We start from the raw sequence: 21,467 nt of genomic DNA on the forward strand, positions 1-21,467 counted from the left end.
GGCCCAGCTTATAGTCATGTGTCAATAAATATTCATTCTCCTCCCCACTGATAGCCTCCTGGTGCCCAGACCCAAAGACCCTGCATGGACAAGGGCTTCTTTCGTTTCATTCAACAAACACTTACTGATACCTTAATAGCCTCTAGAGGGAAAACAGCTAAAGGTACAGTGAAGACCAAGCCCTGGGTGAAAAAGATCAGATCTCTGCCCTTGCAGATTCCACAGCCCAAGGGGAATGTAACTCGATGGGATTCTAAGGAATCTAAGGAATCCTGTGAGAGGAAATTCATAATTAACCTCAACTGAGTCCTTCTATTTGACAGTCCTGTGCTAAGGACCCATCATGCACTGTCCCACTAAACCTCTGAAACAAGACTAAGAAGCAGATGGCGCTATTATCCCCATTTTACAGATGGAGAAGTCAAGGCTTTCAGAGGTTAAAAAAACTCACCCAGAGCCAGCCATAAAGCTAGTAAGTGGTGGAACCTGGTTTCAAACTCAGTTCCCTCCAACTCAGCACTCACCCTCCTGGCCACGGTGGCATGAAACTGGGGTCCCAAAAAAGATTTGTAGTGCGGCCCAGTGTGTAAGTGGGGGAAGTGGGTTTGAGCCCAAGGCAGCTTGAGCCTCAGCCGTGGCACTTAACCACACGCAGTAATGCTCCGTGGGTTCTAGCAGCCTGTCGCTTCATCTAGTCATGTCAGTGTCTCTTCCAGGAGAAGGCAGTTTCTTCAGAACTACTGATGGATATAAGATGGAGGGAGGGATGTGAACATGATGGGTGAAAATTCACCTCTCCACGTGCTGGCATTTAGCCTCCTGCAGGGCCCATGCCATGGGGGAGGGGCGGGCCTGGGGAGTACAGTAAGGAAAACCACCCAATAAACTACCTTGACCTTCAGTGCTGATGTCGATTTCAACAAAATAGATTCTTCCCTGTGGGAGCCTTGAGATTCATGGTCTTGATTTCCTTTCCATGGCCTCTTCAACCATTGATAAAAAAATATAGAGAGTTTATGCCAGCCTCAGCGATCAGCTGTCTAACCTGTGCAGTTTGGAGAACATCAGGTCAAGTTTAAAGAGAAAGATCAGGGTGCCCAGAGGGCCCAAACTACCCCATGCCCCTTGGGAACCAGTGGCAGCACCCGGGTGAAAGAGCCCCCCAGGTACCCCAGAGAGAGGAGTCATGCTTCTAGCCTCACAGCCCGTGATGTATGAAGATAAGACCTCCACGCTTGGAGCGTACCGTCTGGTAGAAGAGACAGTTATGCAAACAAGTGATCATAACTCCGAGTGAGCCATGGGGGTTAGAAGTGCCCAGAAAAGGGGCTTTGAACCCAAACTGACGGGGGTGGGGAGTTGAGGGGGTGGTCATAAAAGGCTTCCTAGAGAAGGTAACTTCTAGTCTGAGTTAACCAGTGAAGGAGGAAAAAACACCTTCCGTGCAGAAGGAAACAGCATGTGCAAAGCCGTGAATGTGAGACAGGCAGTGAGCCGTTTCATGAGTGGTTTATAATTAGCCTGTTAACCTTGGCACCTTCTTAAAGAGGGGAGTAGGGAGCTGTGGGCGCAGCCCTGGAGTGGTGGGTGGGCTCAGGTCAGATGGTGAGGGTCTTGTCCTGTGGGCAATGGGGAGCCATAGAAGGCTTTATGGCAGGGGAGTGACCTGGAGCAGGGGTGAGCCGGTGGGCTGAGACCCCAGTGTCATCTATGGCCCTGGTCTGGGTGTCCACTGATGAGCTGAGGTCGTGACAGTGGCAGTGGTGAGAACCCAGGGATGTGGAGGGCCAAGCCAGAGTCTGGCAATCACGGCTAAGTCGTTGAACCTGAAAAAGAGGGAGAAGGCAATGGTGATCCCCAGCCTCCTGCTTGGATGGACGGGGTGGGTGGTGTGGCAGCAGGTGGTAACGCTGAGATCAGGAGCACAGGAGAGGGAGCCGACTGGAGAATGCTCCGTACGAATTTCATTTGAGCGGCAGAGGACTGAAGTGCAGGGAGGAGGTTGAGGCTAGTTATTTCGAACCACTTCATTGGCAGGGAGCTTATGGTTTTGAGAGGTGGCCCATTGCAGAGCTTGGCAGGAAGAAGGGTTTCCTGGAGTTGCGCTGCGAGTTCCTCCAGGTAACCTCCTGGGCTTGGCCCCGATTCTTTCTCCTAAAGCCCGTGGAGTAGATGTGCCGCTTCCTCCATCCTTTGGCTGTTTGAAGGCAGCAGTAGTGCTTTGCCCATCTCCTTCTTTCCAGAAAATTCCCCGAGAGGAACAAGGGAAGCCACGAGGAATCAGACTGTCAAAGGCTGGAAGGAACCTCAGGAGATCATCTATAAAAGGAAGGAACCTCCTTTTTCAGGCAAATTGAGGCCCAGGGAGGGGAAGGGAGTTTTCCAAAGCCACAGCGTGAGTTAATGACACAGCGGGAAACAGTTCTTCAGTCTAGGACTCTCTAATACACCACATAATTTGGTGTTTAGTTTCCGAGCTGTGAATTGTGTGGCCTAAGTGACGAGGCTGGGAAAGCTAATCATAGGCATGTGGTGTATTTCAGCTGGACTCCTAGCCACACACTCTTTCTTTAATCCCTTTCCCTAACCTGTCTCCTCCCCAGGCTAACAGCATTGGTCCGCTGTTTATCCCCATAGGAACACAGTTTCTAAACCCCTCACCATCCAAGGAAGGCAGGGAAAGCACTGACTAGCTCCAGAGACTGCAGGGGAGGATCAGTGTCTACAGCACGGGCATGACCCCCAATCCAGGTGTCCCTTCTCTGGACCCACTCCAGCTGATCAGCACAGCCTGACCATCACCTCCCTCCTTCGTGCTTTACCTCTACGAATGCAGCCCACTGTGTTTCCATGAGCTTCCTAATCTGCTCCAGCACACTGCAGCCTCCTGTTGAACTGAATTCCACCTCCTACACTCTTTCTCACAAACACACACACAAACACACACACAGACACTCACACTCCTATTGATAGGTAAGGCTCCTTACTGATTTGGGACTTAACCTAACAGTTTATGGGTCAGACGATTTTTGAAAAGGGCAAGAAGGTAACAGTGGAAGGAAAGAAAACTTAATTGACAAGCAGAAAGCTTTCCCAGGACAAGTTCTGCCCTAAGGTGGACACAGCTTTAAGCTAGGGGAAAGCCATGTACCCAGGAAAGATCCCCTGTGGTTGTAACCGACCTTTTCTGATTGGTCTGTTCGGATTTTACAGGCAGGGACTTCGACTAATCCATCTCTGGGTCTCCAGTGTCAAGCACAGGGCTTGTAGAGAGTGACCTTTGTGAAAGGAAGGAAAGCAGGGAAGCAGGAAGAGAGGGAGGGAGGAAAGAAGGACCACGTTTCTCTTCCTTCCAGTCCATCTTTCTGCCTTCTTTGGTGCCCAGTCACACAGCACAATCCAATCCGCCAACTTGCTGTGCACATCTTTAGCAAGCAGATGTTCATTAACAGATACCCCAGGCTCATCTGCCAAGAATGATTCAGCCTTGATTTTAGAATTAGAGGGGACTCCCACCACCTCATCCTCCTGTTTGTCAGTTGGGGAAACTGGAGCTCAGATAGGTTAAGTGCCTTGCCTAAGGTCACACAGCAAATAGCAGCTGATAGGGACAGGCACAAGAATGAAGTTTGGGCAAATGTCTACTGGGAGAGAGTTCTTCCAGGTTCAGATGGTGGCCCTGCCAAGTTGTTCATTCGCACGCTTAGAACAGATAGCTTTTGATGCCCTTGGCTTAGTTTGTAAATAACCATGACTCTGGAAATAACAATGCTGATTATACCTCTCTCTGACAGAGACTCTTGACACTGCTCTTTCCTCAACTGTCTGGTGAAGGCAGCAGGGTGTCCCTTACCCACACCCACCCTAGGAGAACATTCGTTGCTGGATGAGGAATCCTGAGTGCATTTTAATGAAGCCTGGGCATTCTGGTTAATTCTTGTGACTACTCTAACATTTGGCTTTAAAAGGCTCTAACATTTGGCTTTAAAAGGCTGGAAGTTGGGGTGAGCCCTCTGAATACCCTTAAAGCTGCCCCTCTGGCCCCAGGTTCTTGCAGGTGGGCTCTAGCCTCTCCGTCTGCTCCCCCTCACAGCCCTCCACTCCGAGTGCCCAGGTCTCCACACCATCCTGCTGCCTTAGGGGCCTGCATCTCTCAGCCTGTGGGCCTTTGCTGGTGCCAGCTCCCTGCCAAGAATGCCCGCTCCCTCCCCTTTATATACCTTCACCCTGTCTCTACCTCAGTACCCAGTTCAAGGTCTCGCTCTTACTAGAAGTTTCCCCAGACCACTCTAAGTGTAACCCGTTATAGCCTTGTGGGATGAGGCTCCTGCCTGAGACACTGCCCTGAAGCAGGGCTTCAGAGGATGGGGCCAGGGGGTGACCTCAACCTCTTCCCCCTTCCTCCTTCCGGTGTCCTGCTGCGCTAACAATTAGCCAAACCTATCTGGAAGCCAGGGGGCAAGGGAGCACAGGTGTCCTTAGCAGTCACCTCCTGTGACAGAGAGTGAGTGAAACTGGGGATGGGGGTGGAAGCAAACAGGGAATAAAATCTTGTCTTATTAGCTATTTACCCATCCTAGACTAATTAGGACTAGACTAACCTCTGACTGGATGGCATACCCTTTAGGATCACCTTTAAGATTAACCGGTTGCTGTGCATGGCATGCAGCTGTCTTCCCTGGCCCCCTCCTGCCAAACACCAGGTGTGCTCTCCAGTCATTGGAACAACCAAAAAACAGCCCCTTCCGCATTTCCAGACGGCCCTATTTTGGAAAACCGCTGCACTACAATGGGGCTTTTGCATTAGTTTAAGGCATTGTCCCTTCATTACTGTTTCTCACATACAAGCACTTTAACAGTCTGAATTCACTCCAAGTTCTGCCCGAAGTGAACGAGGGAGCAGAAACAGCCACAATGTGACCTCATGGTGCTATTTTTCACTCCCCATCAAGAGCACCGGGAGAGTAGCCTCAGGGAGCTCCAGCCTGCGGCCCCAGCCCGTGTGGGCCCTCCCCGTTTAGAGTCCCTGCACACGGGCCATGACACAGAACAAACAGCACAGCAGTGAAAGTGAACAGAAAGCATGTGTTCAGGGAGAGAACGAATGGGCAGAGAAAACAGCACACAAATGCAGCCCCTGGCCTCGAGCTCAGACCAGTGGTTCCCATTCGGACGCCACTGTTTTTATTCCTTCTGAGGCAATAAGAGTAACGCTGATAGTTCTGTCTCTCACACAGGACCCTACAGTTTGCGAGGTGCTTTCATAGACATTTGACAAGAAACCAAAACTCAGGTTCAGTAAATTGTCCGAGATTATATAGCTTGAAGGAGGCAGAGCGGAGGCTGGAAGTCAAGCCATCAGATCCCGGCTGCCGACTGTGGTGACAAGAGAGCTTTCTGGCTTCTGTGAATTGGTCGAGGAGGCCAAGCTTCATTAGCTAAGCTCTCAGCACCGCTACTGCACCATCCCGAGTCAGTGGTCGTCGATGGCATTTTAATGGAAGCCAAATCACTCTTTCTCTTGGCATGCTCAGGCAGCTGGAGTTTTTGTGTTTTATGATAATTAAATACCATCATCCCTCATATCTGACAATCTTTATAGGGCCCGATGAATGACTGCAGCGCACGCTGGGTCATTGTTAACTCTGCAGCCAGGAGACCTTCCGGCGCCTGGCGGCCGTTTCGCAGGGTTGGAGGTGGACGCCCAGCCTGGCACCCTTTCTCAGAGCCAGTGCCGGCCTAGATCGCAGAGCTGTTGACACATGCAGATTCTCCGCCTGAGCCACAGCTCTGCACGTCTATGTCTCTTTCTCCTGAACGTGCTCTTATAAAAGGGTGACGACGCGCTCCACTGGGGTCTTGCTGGCAGTCAAGCATCCCACAGGCAGTCTGGGTCCTGCCTGCAGCCTGCCCCCGCCTGGGTCATCCTCCACAGGGCCGCCAGGAATCTGCCTCAAACACTGCTGTGATCACGGCCCTCCCGCCTCAAAGCCCATCGGGGCGCCCTCCCACCCTCCCGATAAAGGCCACGTTCTTTTGTTTGGCATCTCCAGGCGACCACCGCCCAGACCTGCTCCCAGTGTCTTCACCTGGCCTCCTGCCACTGCCCCCTCACAGCCACCCCAACACTAGTTAGAGAAGTGCCCAAGCCGGCCTCACGTTCACTCTCTCCTTCTCTCTCTCTCTCTCAACTCTGGACCTCCACACATGCATCATCCAATGCCTGGAATAGCCTTTAGACACAGGGCACATGTCACTTGTCATGAACCCTGCCCCGACCCTGACAGTCAAGCTGGCAGCCCTCTCTGTGCTCCGTTGAGCTCCAGCGGGGCTTCAGTGTAAGGCTAACGAGGATTCTAGGAGCCAATGCTTGTGGACCGCTCGCCATGTGATGGGCATCAATGTGGGCACATTCCCTGTGTCCACTCCCTCCGTGTACGTAAAGCAGGATGGTTAAGAGTGTGGACTCTGGGGCCAGATGCTTGAGTTAAATTCTGGCTCCATCACTCAGTGGTTTAGGAATCTTGGGCAAAGTTCCTAGCCTTTCTGTACATTAGTTTCCTCATCTATAAATTGGGAAGTAATAATAGTACCTTCTTTATAGGGGTGTTATAAGGATTAAATAAGTAAAGCATTCGGAACCAGTCACATAGAGAGTACTCAATAAATGTTAACTATTATCATCTCATCATAATTACTATCTTGTGTAGTATCTCTTGGTGTGTCTGTTATTTTTACTAAATTGTGAGCAGCTCAAAGTCAGAGACCATGTTTCTTTCATCTCTAGATCTCTGTATATTCATTTGATGATAGCCCTTCCTCCTCCTCTTCCTTTTATTACGTTACTACTATATACTTATAGGTGAGGAATTAGAGGCTCAGAGAACTTGAGTGACTCGCCTCAAATCATGTAGCTTGTCAGAGACAGAGCCACGGTTGAACCTAGGTCTGGGAGGCTCCTGAGCTCCGCTCTGGAACTCCTTTTACATCTGTCCCCCAAACACCAGCTATTTGTCAAGGCTGGGGCTCATGCTAATCTTAAAACTCCTCAAGTCCCTGCACACAACACAGGGCTGTTCTATTGCTGATTGGTTGCACAACCTCAGGGGCCCTCTCCTTAGGGTACACCCTGAACCCAGGACAGAGCAGCACCCTGGTTTGCTCTGAGATGCTTACCTAACGCAGAAAGGGGCCCTACTCTTTGAGGACATGGAGACCCCGTGTGTCCACTTTAGTACTGCGTGTCAGGCTGCAGCCATCCTCATTGCTTCTGATCTGCACGTCGAGCTACAAGCACCTTCCCGAGACCAGGGCTCCTGAAAACCAGTGGGGTTGTCCAGAGTGGGATTCACCTGTAAAAGAAGAGGACCACATTTCTGCCAGGCATGTTCCTGCTCTTTCTCTCTCAAAGGTTTTTGCTTTGGCACCCCTATTGTAAATGCTGTAGAGTGATCGTCGCGGTGACAATTTAGCACTTTACACCTTATCCATTCAGCATGGCTTTACCATAACCGTGGAATTAATAGTTACTTTTTTTTTAGCATTACTGTATTTCAGGCACTGTGCTAAGAACCTTATATATATATATATAATCTCATTTACTTCTCATAATGGCCCTATAAGATGGGCATTATCTCCATATAATGATAAGAAAACTGAAGCTCCAGAGAAGTTAAGTATCTTGATCAAGGTCACACAGCTTATAAGTGGCAAAGCCAAACCTTGAACCCAGGGCTGTCTGACATCAAAAGCCTAGTCTCCTATCACCTGCTGCTCTGCCCAACACACTGAAGAAGCCTCACTATGATCCCGGTTCAGGGAGATGCAGCCCAGAGGCATTTGGTATTCAGGATTTTTGTGCATATAAAATGAAAACGTCTGAGGTGTTGGAGGGAACCAGCAACTGTAAATATATGTGAGAACTGGTAGGAAGCAAAAAACCTTCCTGGAAAACCAGGCTTGCAAAACTCAGATAAGCAAGTGGCCTTTACTGACAGAGGTGTGCAACGTAACAGTAAAAATGACTCATATCTGGGCTTCATTCAGAGAGATACTTAGTGGCTGTATCTGCGAAAAGAGGGTATGAATTGGAATTACACCACAGCTTTGCAAATGTACCAGTGCTTACTCCCAGGTAGCAGAAGAGAAGCCATTGCTTGTGCAGACAAGAGGTCCACCTACCTGATTTGTTCTCCCTTCCCTGCCCCCCACATTCCATAAATATTTACCGGTGATTTGGGGTGAATGGCGCAAGGGCCCTTCCCCTCAGGGCACAGTAGGGGCTCACTCTGTATTTGGCACTTGAGCAAAGGATATCCTCCAGAAAGTGGTGACGCAGGATTTTGTGCACCCTTCACGGGTGCACAGACCAAGGACCAGGAAGGTGACGTGAATTATTGGAGGCCACCCAGCCAGTGAGTAGGAACCACAAGAGAGTTCTTTTCTCTCTTAGGCCACCGCTATCTCATTCACCGTTGTATTCCCAACACCCGGCTTACAGGTCCTGGCACAGAAAGGGGATTCAGTACATGCTGAATGAGTGAATTGGTTCTGAATTCCCTCTAAAGATGAGAGTATAAATCGGGGAGGATAAGGGGAGAAAAGAAGGCCTCTCCTCTCTGTCTTCCCTCCTGGCCACAGGAGCAGAAAGGAGTCTCCATTCAGAACAGAGAAAACATTTGCTCCTTGGGAAGACCATGTCTTTTTGGGGGTTGTGAGTGCACTCCCATTGCTGAGCCCCCAAACACAGAGCCTTTCCCTGGGAAACCTGGGAGACATCAGAATCCCCTTTCCTAGTGTTCTCAGAATGGAAGGGAAATAGAGAGCCCAGCTGAAGCATCTGGGACTCTGGTTCCAGGCAAGTAAGTAAAGGGCTGTATGGACCCATGGCCTAGAGAGCCCAGGTGGCCTGCTGTCATTTTTGGCATACAAATATCCTCAACACCAACCTTACCCTCCTGGACAGATTGCCCAGACCACTCACAAGAGCCACTCGCTCAATAAACCTACATTGAGCATCTGCTTCATTCTAGGACCTGTGATCAACAGCACAGAGGGAACAGGGATTTTTATACCTACTAGAGGAGGCAAGGTGGGGACATAAGTATGCATGCTCTGGGGGAGAAAGAAAAGGTGAGTGGTCCAGGTTACCTGCTGTGTTAGCATTCAGTGGAGGAAAAGAGAACTTTGGGGAGGGTAGATCAAGGAAGGCTTTCTGGAAGGGGTGGCAATTGAGCTGAGCTTCAAAAAATAGAACGGATTTGGACCAGGACATTCCTTATCCCCATAGGAGAATTTCCTTTTAGACGCGTATACTTAAAATCTCATCATTTCAGGACTCTTGGCAGTGCTTCTATCAAGCCAGAGTCGGGCATCCTACTTAGTCACACAGCAAGTGTCTGTAGGCTTGCAGGCCAGCCTATCCTGACCCAGACCTCGGATGCTTGCTCTCTTCACTGAGGGTCTTTTTCTTGCCTTTGGCCATGGACTGAGACGGTCAAGCAGGTATCTGTGTTTTATGCAAAGGCACCATGGTTTGGTAGACAGAATTCAGGCTGTGCATTAGTAAGGACCACTCACTAGTTTTGTAAGCCTCAGCTTCCTCATCTGTAAAATGGGAATGATAATCATACTGCCCCCTAGGAACTGCTGTGAGCATTAGAAAGGTTCAGGCCGTGAAAGTACACTTAGTATGTGCTCAAATACATGGCAGCAGCTATTAATATCAATTAGGTAAAATGCCATGGGAAGCTTGACTCCTAGTGATGGGCCAGGGGCAAGGACTAGGTCACCCTTCTCTGCTGGCCTCCTGATAACTACTGGACAGTAGTGCCCTGGACTGAAAGGCCAGGGGTAGGGAGGGACCCTCAATCAACCCAGGAGGCTGCTTCTGCTGCTGGCTTCTTTTCCAGGCTCCACATGTCTCCATTAAAGTGCTGCCTGAGGACAGGTGGACCAAACAAATGACCCTGCATATTCTCGCTTTCTCCCTGGTCCAAGGCTGTCTGTTCTCTGCCTGTTCTCCTGGCTCCCAGGTCCTCTCCCTTCCCATCAAGGGGCATCTCTGTTGGCAATCTTCTGGTCCAGGACCACAGCATGGTACATCTTCAGAGGGTACCATTCATATTCTGTGGCTTTCCTGGAGACCATCTTCATTGGAGTTGAAATGTTAGCCACTCTGTGGCCCAGCAGATCTCTTGGCCTCTGAGAGAAAGGTGTGGAGGGTACAGGGAGGGAGCTGATGAGAGATGAGGCTGGAAAGACAGGCATGGATCAAATTCTAAAGGGCTTGGTAGATCCCATGTGGGCTTTATCCTGAAAATGATTCATAGGAAGGAAGTGATCCGCTCACATGGGTTTCTGTTTCTTTTTCCCTTCTATTGCTACCCAGCCCCACTCCCACCAGATTTGCTTTATAACTCGTTGGCATAAAAGACAGGGTTACATAAAAAGCAGAGAGTGATGCATCTTCCACTAAAAGTAGCCGTAACACTGATAGTGCCTCACACTTGATTGTGCTTGATGATTTCCAGAAGGCTGTCTGCTGAGCCAAGGAAGAGCACAGCCTTTGGAATATCATACCTGTCTTGGTTTGGATCCCATATTCACTGACTCTCAGTCCTCTCTGTGAAATACAGGATTCTCGAGAGGAACAAGTGATGTGGAATACTTTGTAAACTGTGAACTTGAGAAATGTTTCCTTCCCATTGATTGCCTCATTTGATATCACTGTAGCTCTGTGGTTCCCTTAATAAACTCTTTCCCCCATTTTACAGATGATAAAACTGAGGCTCAAAGAGGTAACATGATATGTGCATGGTTGTCTTAGTCTTAGGCCTTTTTTTCTTTTTCTTTTTTTTTTAATTTTTATTGGAGTATAGTTGATTTACAATGTTGTGTTAGTTTCAGGTATACAGCAAAGTGAATCAGTTATACATATACATATATCCACTCTGTTTTAGATTCTTTTCCCATATAGGTCATTACAGAGTACTGAGTAGAGTTCCCTGTGCTATACAGTAGGTCCTTATTAGTTATCTATTTTATATATAGTAGTGTGTATGTGTCAATCTCAAATGTAAATTAGTACAACCATTATGGAGAACAGTATGGAGCTTCCTTAAAAAACTAAGTATAGAACTACCATATAATCCAGCAATTCCACTCCTGAGCATATATCCATAGAAAACCATAATTAGAAAAGGTACATGCACTCCAGTGTTCATTGCAGCAGTACTTACAATAGCCAAGACATGGAAGCAACCTAAATGTCCATCAACAGAGGAATGGATAAAGAAGATGTGGTGCAACATACAGTGGAATACTACTCAGCCATGAAAAAGTCTTAGACCTTTTGAAACCGAGGCAGTGTCCCTGATGATCTCTGAATCACCTTCAAGGCTAGACTTCCCTTTTCTTGAAGAATAGTGCAAATTCAGAGCCAATTAGCTTTACGGTCCTGTCCTGTAGACTCTACGTTTGACAGCTGTCCTTCATTCTGTCTCCATCTTCTTCGGTTCAGATTGGCAGTGTTCCTTCTGGGGTGGCTGACTAGGTCCATGGTTCACACCCATAGACATCTTCTTATCAAATGGTCAATCAGCCCCACCCATGGTATTCTCTTCCGTACATACTTTCTCATTTTTCGCAATACGGGCAGGCTGAGAATTTTTCAAATCTTTAAGTTACGGTTTCTTTTTGCTTAACCGTTCTTTCTTTGATTCATTTCTCTTTTCTCTCATTTTACTCGAAGCTGCCAGGAGAAACCAAGCCACTCTTTCAATACTTGACTTCAAAATCTCCTCGGAGAAATATCTAATTTCATTGCTCACAACTTCTACCTCCCACAAAACACTAGAACACGGACACAGTTCAGCCAAGTTCTTCGTCACCATAGAACAAGGATCGCCTTTCCTCCATTGTTCCAATTACATGCTCCTTGTTTCTGAGATCTCATCAGAATTGCCCTTAGTGTCCAGATTTCTATCACTAGTCTGTACATATTTATGTATTCTCTAAGAAGATAGAAACTTTCTCTACACTTCTTTTTTTTTTTTCTCCTGAGCACTCACCAGAATCACATTTAACAGTCCCTCAACAGAGCAACATAGTCTTTTTTTAGCACGTACCTCAAAACTCTTGCAGACTCTACCCATTACCCAGTTCCAAAGATGCTTCCACATTTTTAGATATTTGTTCCAGCATCATCACACTTTTGGGTACCAATTTCTGTCTTAGTCACCTTGGGCTGCTAAAGCAAAGTACCATAGACTGGGTCGCTTAAACCACACACTTTTATTTCTCACAGTTCCGGAGGCTGGGAAGTCCAAGATCAAGGTATGGGCAGATTTAGCATCTGGTGAGAGGCCTCTTCCTAGTTTGCAGATGGCCACCTTCTTGCCATATCCTCACATGGCGCAGAGAGAAAGAGAGAAAGCTAGCTCTCTGGTCTCCTCTTATAAGCACACTCAACCCTCATGTCCTCATCTAAACCTGATTACCTCCCCGAAACCCCATCTGCAAATACCGTCACATTGGGGGTAGGGCTTCCACTTATGAATTTTGGAGGGACATAAACATACAGTTCACGACAATGGTCATGTGGTTAATAAGTGGCAAAATCTAGAACGGAATCCAGTTTCCTGACCTTCTCCACCCTCATAATATCCTTAGCTTACAAAGCTAGGCTTTTTGTGAGCATAGCTTAGGAGGATGGTACTTCAGATTTACTTCCAGGACTTGCCTCTAGCGGCATCACTAGAAACTTTCTTTGTAAATAGCATCCACTTAGCCATATGCCCCTGGGCACTTTACTTACCTGCTCTGAGTCTTAAGTTTTTCACCTATAAATTTGGTGATAATAATACCTATTGCTCCAAGTACTTGAAAGGAGTAAATAAAATATAAATATTTATATATAAATAAAACATATACATATAAGTATATTTAATATATATAAATAAAATATGTATCTTAATTCTCTCACCTGTAAAATGGAGATACAGACAGTACCTGCTTTGTAGTGGGTCGTGAGGATGAGCTGAATTAACACAGGTAGAGGGCTCGGAATAGTGCCTGGCACATAGTAAGGGCTCAAGAGATGTTAGTGGTGGTTTTTAATCCCCCCCCAGACACCAGCGTGGCTCATTCCCTTTAGTCAAAAGTCACCTGAGGCCATCACTGTCTGTGTGACCTAAAGTTTCACCACTGCCTCCAAATACACAGGCCACAGCGCCCTTCCTGGCTTTACGTGTTCTCAGATTTATCACCATCTCGGTAAACTATGTATTAACTTATCTTGTTTTTTTCACTTGCTATGTACCATTGTGTGTAATTGGTGATGCTCACATTTTAGCACACGTCTGAATCACCTGGAGAGTTTGTGGAATCAGATTAATGGACCCCACCCCAGAATTCATGGTTCAGTAACTCTGGGGCAGGGCCCAAGAATTTTCATTTCGAAAAAATTCCCAGGTGATGTTGAAGTTACTGATTCTAGCCATACCCTAAAAGTACCAAAGAAACAGCGGGAAGCTGATGACATGCGAGGCTAGTCTTTTTTTTTTTTTAATCTTGTTTATTATCTCTCTTACGAAAATGTCAGCTCAGTGGGGACAGGATTTTTGTCTGCTTTGCTCCTTGGTGTATCTCCAGCACCTAGAAGAGCAGGTGCTCAATAAGTGCCTGTCGAGCACCTGTGTATTGACCGCATGACCGTGTCCGGTTTGCCAGTGCCTGTGACTGGCCCGGCTGGCCCGGCTGCTGCCGCGAGGTCCCCATGGGGCCGTCCCCGCCCCGCTGACTGCGCGTGTTTGTGCCCTAGATCCCGCGGGCAGCCTGCAGAACCACTCTCGGCTCCGGACACCGCCGCTGCCGCTTTCGCACGCCCACACCCCTAACCAGCACCACGCGGCCTCCATTAGCTCCCTGAACCGGGGCAACTTCACTCCGAGGAGCAACCCAAGCCCGGCCCCCACGGATCACTCGCTCTCCGGAGAGCCCGCGGCCGGGGGCGCGCAGGAGCCGGCCCACGCCCAGGACAACTGGCTGCTCAACAGCAACATCCCGCTGGAGACCAGGTGCGGGGCGCGGGGCGGCCGGGCTGAGACCCTCGGGCTCTGGAGGGGCCCCGCTGTGTGCCCACCACCTGTCCCGGCCCGGGCGGCTGGGGTCTGGGCCACAGCGTAGGGATACGAGAAGGGCGGTGGCATGATGTAGGGGAGAGAGAGCTGGGGCTTGGGAACCGAGCAGCCCTGAAGTTCAGGGCTAACCTGCTGCTTACTGAAGGTATGACCTTGGTCAATTTGCTGACCCCCTTTGTGCCTCCCTTTCATACACCACGGGGTTGCTGCCCACTGGAGAAGGCTGTTGTAACAGTAGATGAGAGCTGATGTGTGTGAGCGGGGCTGGTGGAGAGCAGGCTCCCAGGGTTTGATCTGGGCCCACACCTCTGCCTTTCCCTACCGTGACTTGGTCACCCTCTGCCTGGCATGAGCTTGCCTGGCCTGCGGCGGGTGCTCGGTGACTGCCATCTCCCCTCACCTCCTCTCCTCCTCTCCTGCTGGCCTAGCCCCTCTATACCCAGAGCCTTAATAATCCCTAACATTGATACATTTGAGTTTTGGTTACAAGGGCTTTCATATGTGGGATATGATAGAATCCTCACAACTTTAGGGAATAGGTATTACTATTGTGATCCCATTTAAGAGACTTGGAAGCTGAGACTCAAAAAGGGTAGGCAGTCCGTGCACGACTGAGATTTGAACCCAAGTGGCCCAGCTTCCGGGTGCAGTGTTGTCTCCCTACACCACCAACCGTCTTCTCCTGGCCTGGACCCCCTCTACCTCTCCCTTCTTCCAGCCTCCTCGAATGCTTCTTTCAGCTCAGGGATTTCAGTCAGCCTCTGTTCATAGCCTTCTTCCTTCCCTTTGCTAAGCCACTATTTTTCCCAAACAGTAGGGAGTTTTTTAAGATTATAAAAACCATACAAACCCACTGGAGAAAACGCAGAAAGATAGAAAGACGAAAGTTAGATGTACCCATAATCCTACCACTCTGAGATAAGCGCTCTTGGCTTTGGGGGACATAGCCTTTTCCTATTTTCTCTAAACTGAGGATGAAGTGTCCCAGGCTGGACATTTGGAAGCTCTTTCTCAAAGAGAAAGTAGTTCTCAAAGTAGTGGGGAACAAAGATTTTCTCAAACTCCTGTTCCTTATCTGCGAAGAGGACAAAAGTCATACCACATTTGAGGAAGTGAAATTAATCTAGACGTGGAAGGCGTACCCATCTGACTCTGCCTGGCGCATGACGGTGGTATTCCCACACTGAGCTAGTGGGTCCAGTGAGAGAAAATCAACATCCTTTTGTGCCATTTTACTCATGTAGAATCATTTTTCCAAAAGCAAATTTCTCACAGATGTGGCCCAACCTGCCCCTAGTCCCTTAATTAATATGTTTCCGTTGACAGTCTTTAAAATCATGTGTGACTTTTTCCTACGTGCCTCCTTTGCTCTCTTCACGGACAGAGTCAGATAATTGTATGTCTTCCTACCCAGAGTAGCTTAATCAGATCTCCATTATTTCCAAAGTGCTTATTGAATGACAGCACATGGTTGGTTTTGAAAGAAGCCAGCAAGTAATCGATGGTTCTGATTCTCTGCATGGAGCATGGCAGCTACTCCCTCTGCTTAGATGTTCATTTTTCTCACATAGGATCAAAGTAGGTGGTTCTCATCCCAGAGTGGAGCGACCGTTCTGCGGCCTCCCAGTCTCCCGAGTTGCTGAGCCGAGGACCTGCGGCTGACTTTCCTTGTTGTCCGCCTCTGTGCTTTTTCTATGTGCTGTTTTCTTCTTCCCCTGCTGCTAGAAAGGGTATTCCGGGGCTTGGGGGGGGAAAAAAAAAAGAGGTGGTTCTCCAAGTTTTTCAAGGGAAAGGAAGATAGAGGACCAGTAGCAGGGACATTCTCCTGACGGTTAGTTTGAGATGTGAAGGTGGTCCCAGCTTAAGTCTCTTGCCTCGTTAGCCAGTGCCCACATGCCTATCTGACCCTCTCTTCTCCCACGTCCATTGCTCAAACCACATGGAACTTTGTTTTCTTTTTTCTTATACTTTATCATTCAACTAATGTTCTGTAGAGCAGTTAGGAAATGGAAATAAGCAAGGAAAGAAAGTCACCCATATCTACCACCAAATGGTAATCATTGTTAACATGTTGGCGTCTACTCATGTTTATATCACATTTTCTTGCTTTTCTAAATCCATTCACATATATAACATAATTATGTAAATTTAATATTCAGTATATGTGTGTATATGTGAGTGTACATATATGTGTATTTATCAGTATTCCATCAAATCCCCAGGCCTTTCATGCCCCTGTGCCTTTGCACATACTCTTTGCACAACTCTCTGCCAGAGTCACCTCCCTCCTCGCTTCTTGGCCTAGCAAAGTCCTTGAAGACCCAGGTGAAATGTTTGAGGAAGGTTTCCGCTGTGACCTCAGAGTTCTGTGCATCTAAAGATAGCCTAAAACTGGGAGAGGCGCCTAATACAGTGGATAACACAGTCAGAATTCTAGATCTTCATACCAACTGGTTGACAGCACAAAACTAACAAGGTATAGTTTAAGAGGGATCAATGTCAAGTCTGGCAGATAGATAGAATCAAAAGTAACTGTGATCAACTTGGTGAGGTGGGAAGGATGTGGGCTTTAGATCGGATGGATGTGGATTCCTACCTTGGCTTTAATGCTTGCTAGCTGGAAAGCCTCCTTAACGTCTCTGAACCTTGACGTCCCCATCTGTAAATTGGGTCAAGAATTCACGCCTCTTGGGTTGGGAGTAAATGAAATATATGAGAAACACACAGCACAGTGCCTGGCATTAAAATACACGCTATAAAGGCCGTTTCCATTTTTGCCATATATATCTGCTCCGCATATCAACCCTGTGAAGAAAAAAGTCATTCAAAAATATTTATTAAGCTCCTACTCACCAGAAGAATTGAGAGGAAACCACAGGTTCTATCTCTTGTCTACTTGGAAGAAGTGAGTTTGGCCCTGGTGTTCTGAGGGCATCAGTGATGGTCCACTCACTGTAGCGAGTTGTTCAAAGCACAGATTTCAGGGTCAGACACACGCTATGCTCAGACACCCCCCACCCCAGTGCTCACTAGCTGTGGACCTAGACCTTATAAGTCTTCGTCTCTAGAAGGGACAAAATATTAGCAAATTCCTGTTCTGATGATCTATTGCCACATAACAAACTACCCAAAACTTAGTGGTTTAAAAACACCAGTTGATTGTACTTCATAGTGTGAATCAGCAGTTTAGGAAGAGCTCAGCTGGGCTGGTCTTCTGCTCCGCGTGGGATAGACTGGGGTCCATCAGTGGTATTTGGCTGTTGGCTGGGCTGGTCTGAAGGATCCAAGATGGCTTCACTCACATGCCTGACACGTTGGGGGAGACAGCTGGAAAGCTGGGCTTGGTAGGGCCCCTCTCCTTCTGATGTGGTCTCAGGGTCTTTCCACATGGCCTTCCCTGCAGGGAACTGTACTTTGTCCCCAGCAGCTCAAGGCTCCACTGCACCGAGACAAAAAGCCATTGATCCTCCTAAACGGCTTGGCCCGGAACTGGCACGGTGTCACTTTTGCCATATTCTGTTGGTCAAAGCAGTCACAGGCCAGCCAGCTTCAAGGGAGGGACAGTAGACCCCACTTCTCAAAGGGAGAAGTGCCAAGAATTTTCATCCACCTTGAATCTACCATACTGCCTCATAAGGATGTTGGAGCAATTACATAAAATAATGCCTGCAAATGTCTTAGCACATAGTAAGTGCTCATCTGCTTATCATGTAGTACTTGTTGTGCAGTAAATATTCACGCAATGCCTACTGTGTGCCTGAGACATTTAAGAGAATAGACTCTTGCAGTAGGATAGAGATGAGCACAGGAAACGTGTTTTAATTGCCTCGGGATCCCCAGCACACAACACAGCCTTGCCACCTGCTGGGGGCTTGACAGATATTAACACACAGGTGAAATGAATGAGTGAATGAATGATGGAACAAATGAATGGATACATATACTCACCTGAGACTTGAGTGGGGCACAGAGAAGACTTCCCAACGGACCTGGTGCTGTGTGACTGTGTTGAAAAGCAGGATGCCCCAGGGAGAGGCAGGAAGGAAAGGAGGGCCTGGAGAGGCGCAGCCTGAGCAAAGCCCTAGAAGCCCCAGAGAGCAGGGCCTGTTTGAGACCGTTGTCCTAAACAGCTTTGCCAAGCCCCACCAGAACGGGGGGCCTCCTGATGCCAGAGAAACAGCCACAGACCCTTCCCTAATTGTCACACTGAGTTTCTGTTGAGAGTCTAAAATAAATAGCTGAGCAAATACCATAACAGCTGGTAGAATGACCAGGGGGAAATTCAGTTGCATGCTGGCAGGAAAAGGAAGGCTAGCAGAAGGACGAAGAAGAGAGAGGGCTTGGTTAACCCACTCCTTTCTCTGCCCCCGCTGTGCCACTGGCACTCCCCCAGGGCGACTGAGTCCCCCAAGGAGGAGATCTTGTCTACCTGTGCTCCCCAGAGCCGGGGTGTGGTATTACTTTAAGCCCTGCAGGTGCATCTGTGGTCCGTTCTGGTGGGAGCCATGTGTTCAGGGTCCCCTAAAACCTGATCCACTTCTCTCACACTCTGCAGCATCAGACGCGTAATTGATTCCACAGGGACTGCCTGATTAATAACCCATCAGGCTCCTGTCGGATGAAGGGGAAGCTGGAGTAGAAGGCTGCCAGACCTCAGCTCTAACTCATGTGATCTCAGGCCTGGTTTGGGAGCCTGGGGGCCACTTTGTGGTCCTACTCAATTTGGGGAACAGCCCTGCCCACCCTCAGGGATGGGAGACGATCCCGTGGTCTCCAGCCCGGCCCTGATGCGCTTCCCAGAATGGCACACGGTGTCTGCTGGTGCGCCAGGCCGGCCCCTGAGCATCGCAGGGAATTGGGAAGGACGGTCGTCCCTGTCATTGGTGATTCCGTCACAGACATGCATAAGATACAGCCACTGCCACATAAGAAGCTGGAGGTCTAGGGAGGGAGGCAGACCCATAAATGAATGAATGGAGACAGGGCTGTCTGGATGTTGCTCTGAGAGGAGAGGAGAGGGTGTTGCTCCCTCAGCTTGGAAGCCTCAAATAACAATCACAACAAACACTCAGAGGGCCCCCCTTGGGTGCTCTAATGAGCTCCCAACCGAGGAAGCTCATTAGAGACTCAGGGCCCAGAGTTTTTATTGGGGGCTGGTCACATGGATATCACCTGCCTGGCAAGTACCCACAATCCAGACTCCCAGAAGGAAAGCAGGTGTTCAGCATAAACCATATCGTTTGTACAAATAAAACTCAGTGAGTCAGCCCCTCTTATCAGTTGATGGTGGGAACCCTCCTGAACCCTAAGTTCCCAGACACCAGCCAAGGGCCAACCTTATGAGCAGGCCTTTCGAAGGATAGCAGTCAGGACTGCTATCTTAACTCTTCTGCACAGAAAGGTAGTCTTATTACCCTCCTCACTTTAGAGGTGAAGAATCTGAAGAACAGAAAACTTAAGTAACTTGCCTAAGGAGCCACAGCCAGTACATGGCAGGACCAAGAGCCGTACCCAGGCCGGCTGACTCTGGAGCTTATGCCCCTAATCGCTGTCCAGTGCTGCCTTCCTGATTATTAAAGGTAGCATCTTGGGGCATGCATTAGTAGACTCTGCAGGGAGAAAGGAATTCTGAGATGAGGGACAGTTGTGCAAGGGCCAGGAGGGAGCTTGGCCTTTTGGAGAGAGAGTCAAGAGTTTGGTGAAGTGGGAGCTGCAGGGGCTTCCCAGTGGAGATGACAGTAAATGGGGGTTACTGGTGGAGGACCTTGAGTTCCATGAACAGGAGGTTGCACTCTTCCCTGTGGCATGGGGGCTGGGGGTGGTAGAAGTAGGGGTGAGTAGCTGCCAACATCTTGCAAATCGAGAGTGACATTGTGAGATTGGCAGGGAAGACCTGGTTCATTTTTGTTTCTTTGTTCATCCATTTGTTCAAATGCCAGCTCCATAACTAACTCTAAGTGTGGTCTTGGCCAAGTCTCTTAACACCCTGCACACCTTGGCAGGGCTGGGGGTCTGCAGAGTGTGGGGTGTGATCCCTGCCTGTCCTGCTCTACCGGGTGGCTGTTCCAGGGCTTAGGGGGTGGAAACATGGTCCAGGACAGTGGGCTCATGGTGAGAAGCTGGGCTGTTGAACAGGGCAGTCCCAGAAGAACTACTGACCACTGCAGCTTCCCAGCCACTTCCTTCCCCAAAGCCGTGCGTTTTGTGCTTGGGAGGCAAGCTCAACCGGCCCTGGGTCAGAGAGATGGAACCCTGCTTCAGGCAGCTCAGGGACTGGTCCAGGGCCCCCCCTCAGGCTTAGAGGGGAGCCAGTCCCCTCCCCTCTCTAAGAAGAGCTTTGAGAGCAGTCTAGCACTACACTGCAGTTCCTTCTCCAAGCCAGCGGCAGCTCTTTCCTTACAGGCAGCTTGGGGCTGTGAGGCCGGAGAGATCTGAGTTTGAGTCCCATCTCTAGCTTTCCACTGCTGTGTGATCTTAGGCTGTCAGTTAACCTATCTGGGCCTCAGTTTCCATATCTGTAACAACACCCACCAATATGAGGTCAGATGAATCCAGTGGCCATACCTGAGCTCCCAGCAGCAGTGAGCTGGAGACCCTGCAGCACTGTGACCCAAGGAGGGCTCAGCAGCCCAGGGTCCCCATCAGGAAATCCTCGTCACTTCTGTGTTTCAGAAGAACCAGAAACCCAGAGTGCTGGGGGCAGAGATAGACAGGAAATTTAGCGGGGAGCCTTGAACTGGGAGTCTGGACACCCGGGTTTTCGTTCCAGCTCTGCCACTGACTTGCTGTGTGGATGGGAGCAGGACCCATGTCTCTCTGGGTCTTGGTTTTCTCAGCAGTCAAATGAGACCTAATAATTTGACCCAGAGCTCAGTTTTGAAAGTACAGAATGAGGCTTACTATTTCAAGACAATAATAGCATCTGAATAGGCAGCATTTCAGCAAGTGCTCGTGTCCCCCCAAACTCCCGAGTGATCTAAATGATTAACATCCAAATTAGCATGGGAATGGATGCTCTTTCAGGAAATCGTATGCACTCTATCACTCTAGAAACCCTTTGTTCTGTTGCATTGCCTCTTCCCTTGTTTGAATAGATCTGTACTTTTAGGAGATACTTGTCTGCTCTCTCTCTTTAAATAACTGTTTCCTTTTGAATTACAAAATTAAAAATTAAAATGACTCTTGAACCAGACAGTGGAAAATCCCCACTGTTAACATTTTGATCTTTATCCTTTGTCTTTTTCCCCTGAATATATTTATTTATTTGTTTCTGATGCGTCTTAAGTATAGATTTGACTCTCTGAGAGCATAGTCCTTACCTAGTGA

At 48.6% G+C, this 21,467-nt stretch overlaps 1 protein-coding gene across 5 annotated transcripts in view; it reads left to right on the forward strand.

The window, feature by feature from the left end:
* The window catches only part of TENM4 (teneurin transmembrane protein 4), a 749,934-nt gene that overhangs the window by 496,428 nt on the left and 232,039 nt on the right, over positions 1–21,467 (forward strand). For 4 of the 5 annotated variants that reach the window (XR_005020977.1, XM_036861484.1, XM_036861485.1 and 1 more), the window contains one exon: positions 13,823–14,078. Coding sequence is in view for 3 of the 5 variants with exons in the window: in XM_036861484.1 (XP_036717379.1) it covers positions 13,823–14,078 (256 nt within the window). In the remaining 2 variants the exon portion in view is untranslated. Of the gene's footprint in view, positions 1–13,822; positions 14,079–14,168; positions 14,287–21,467 lie in introns of those variants that run through there. The other variant, XM_036861487.1, reaches the window with a different exon arrangement.

The sequence above is a fragment of the Balaenoptera musculus genome, chromosome 8, assembly GCF_009873245.2.
Source record: "Balaenoptera musculus isolate JJ_BM4_2016_0621 chromosome 8, mBalMus1.pri.v3, whole genome shotgun sequence".
Classification (NCBI taxonomy): Eukaryota; Metazoa; Chordata; class Mammalia; order Artiodactyla; family Balaenopteridae; genus Balaenoptera; species Balaenoptera musculus.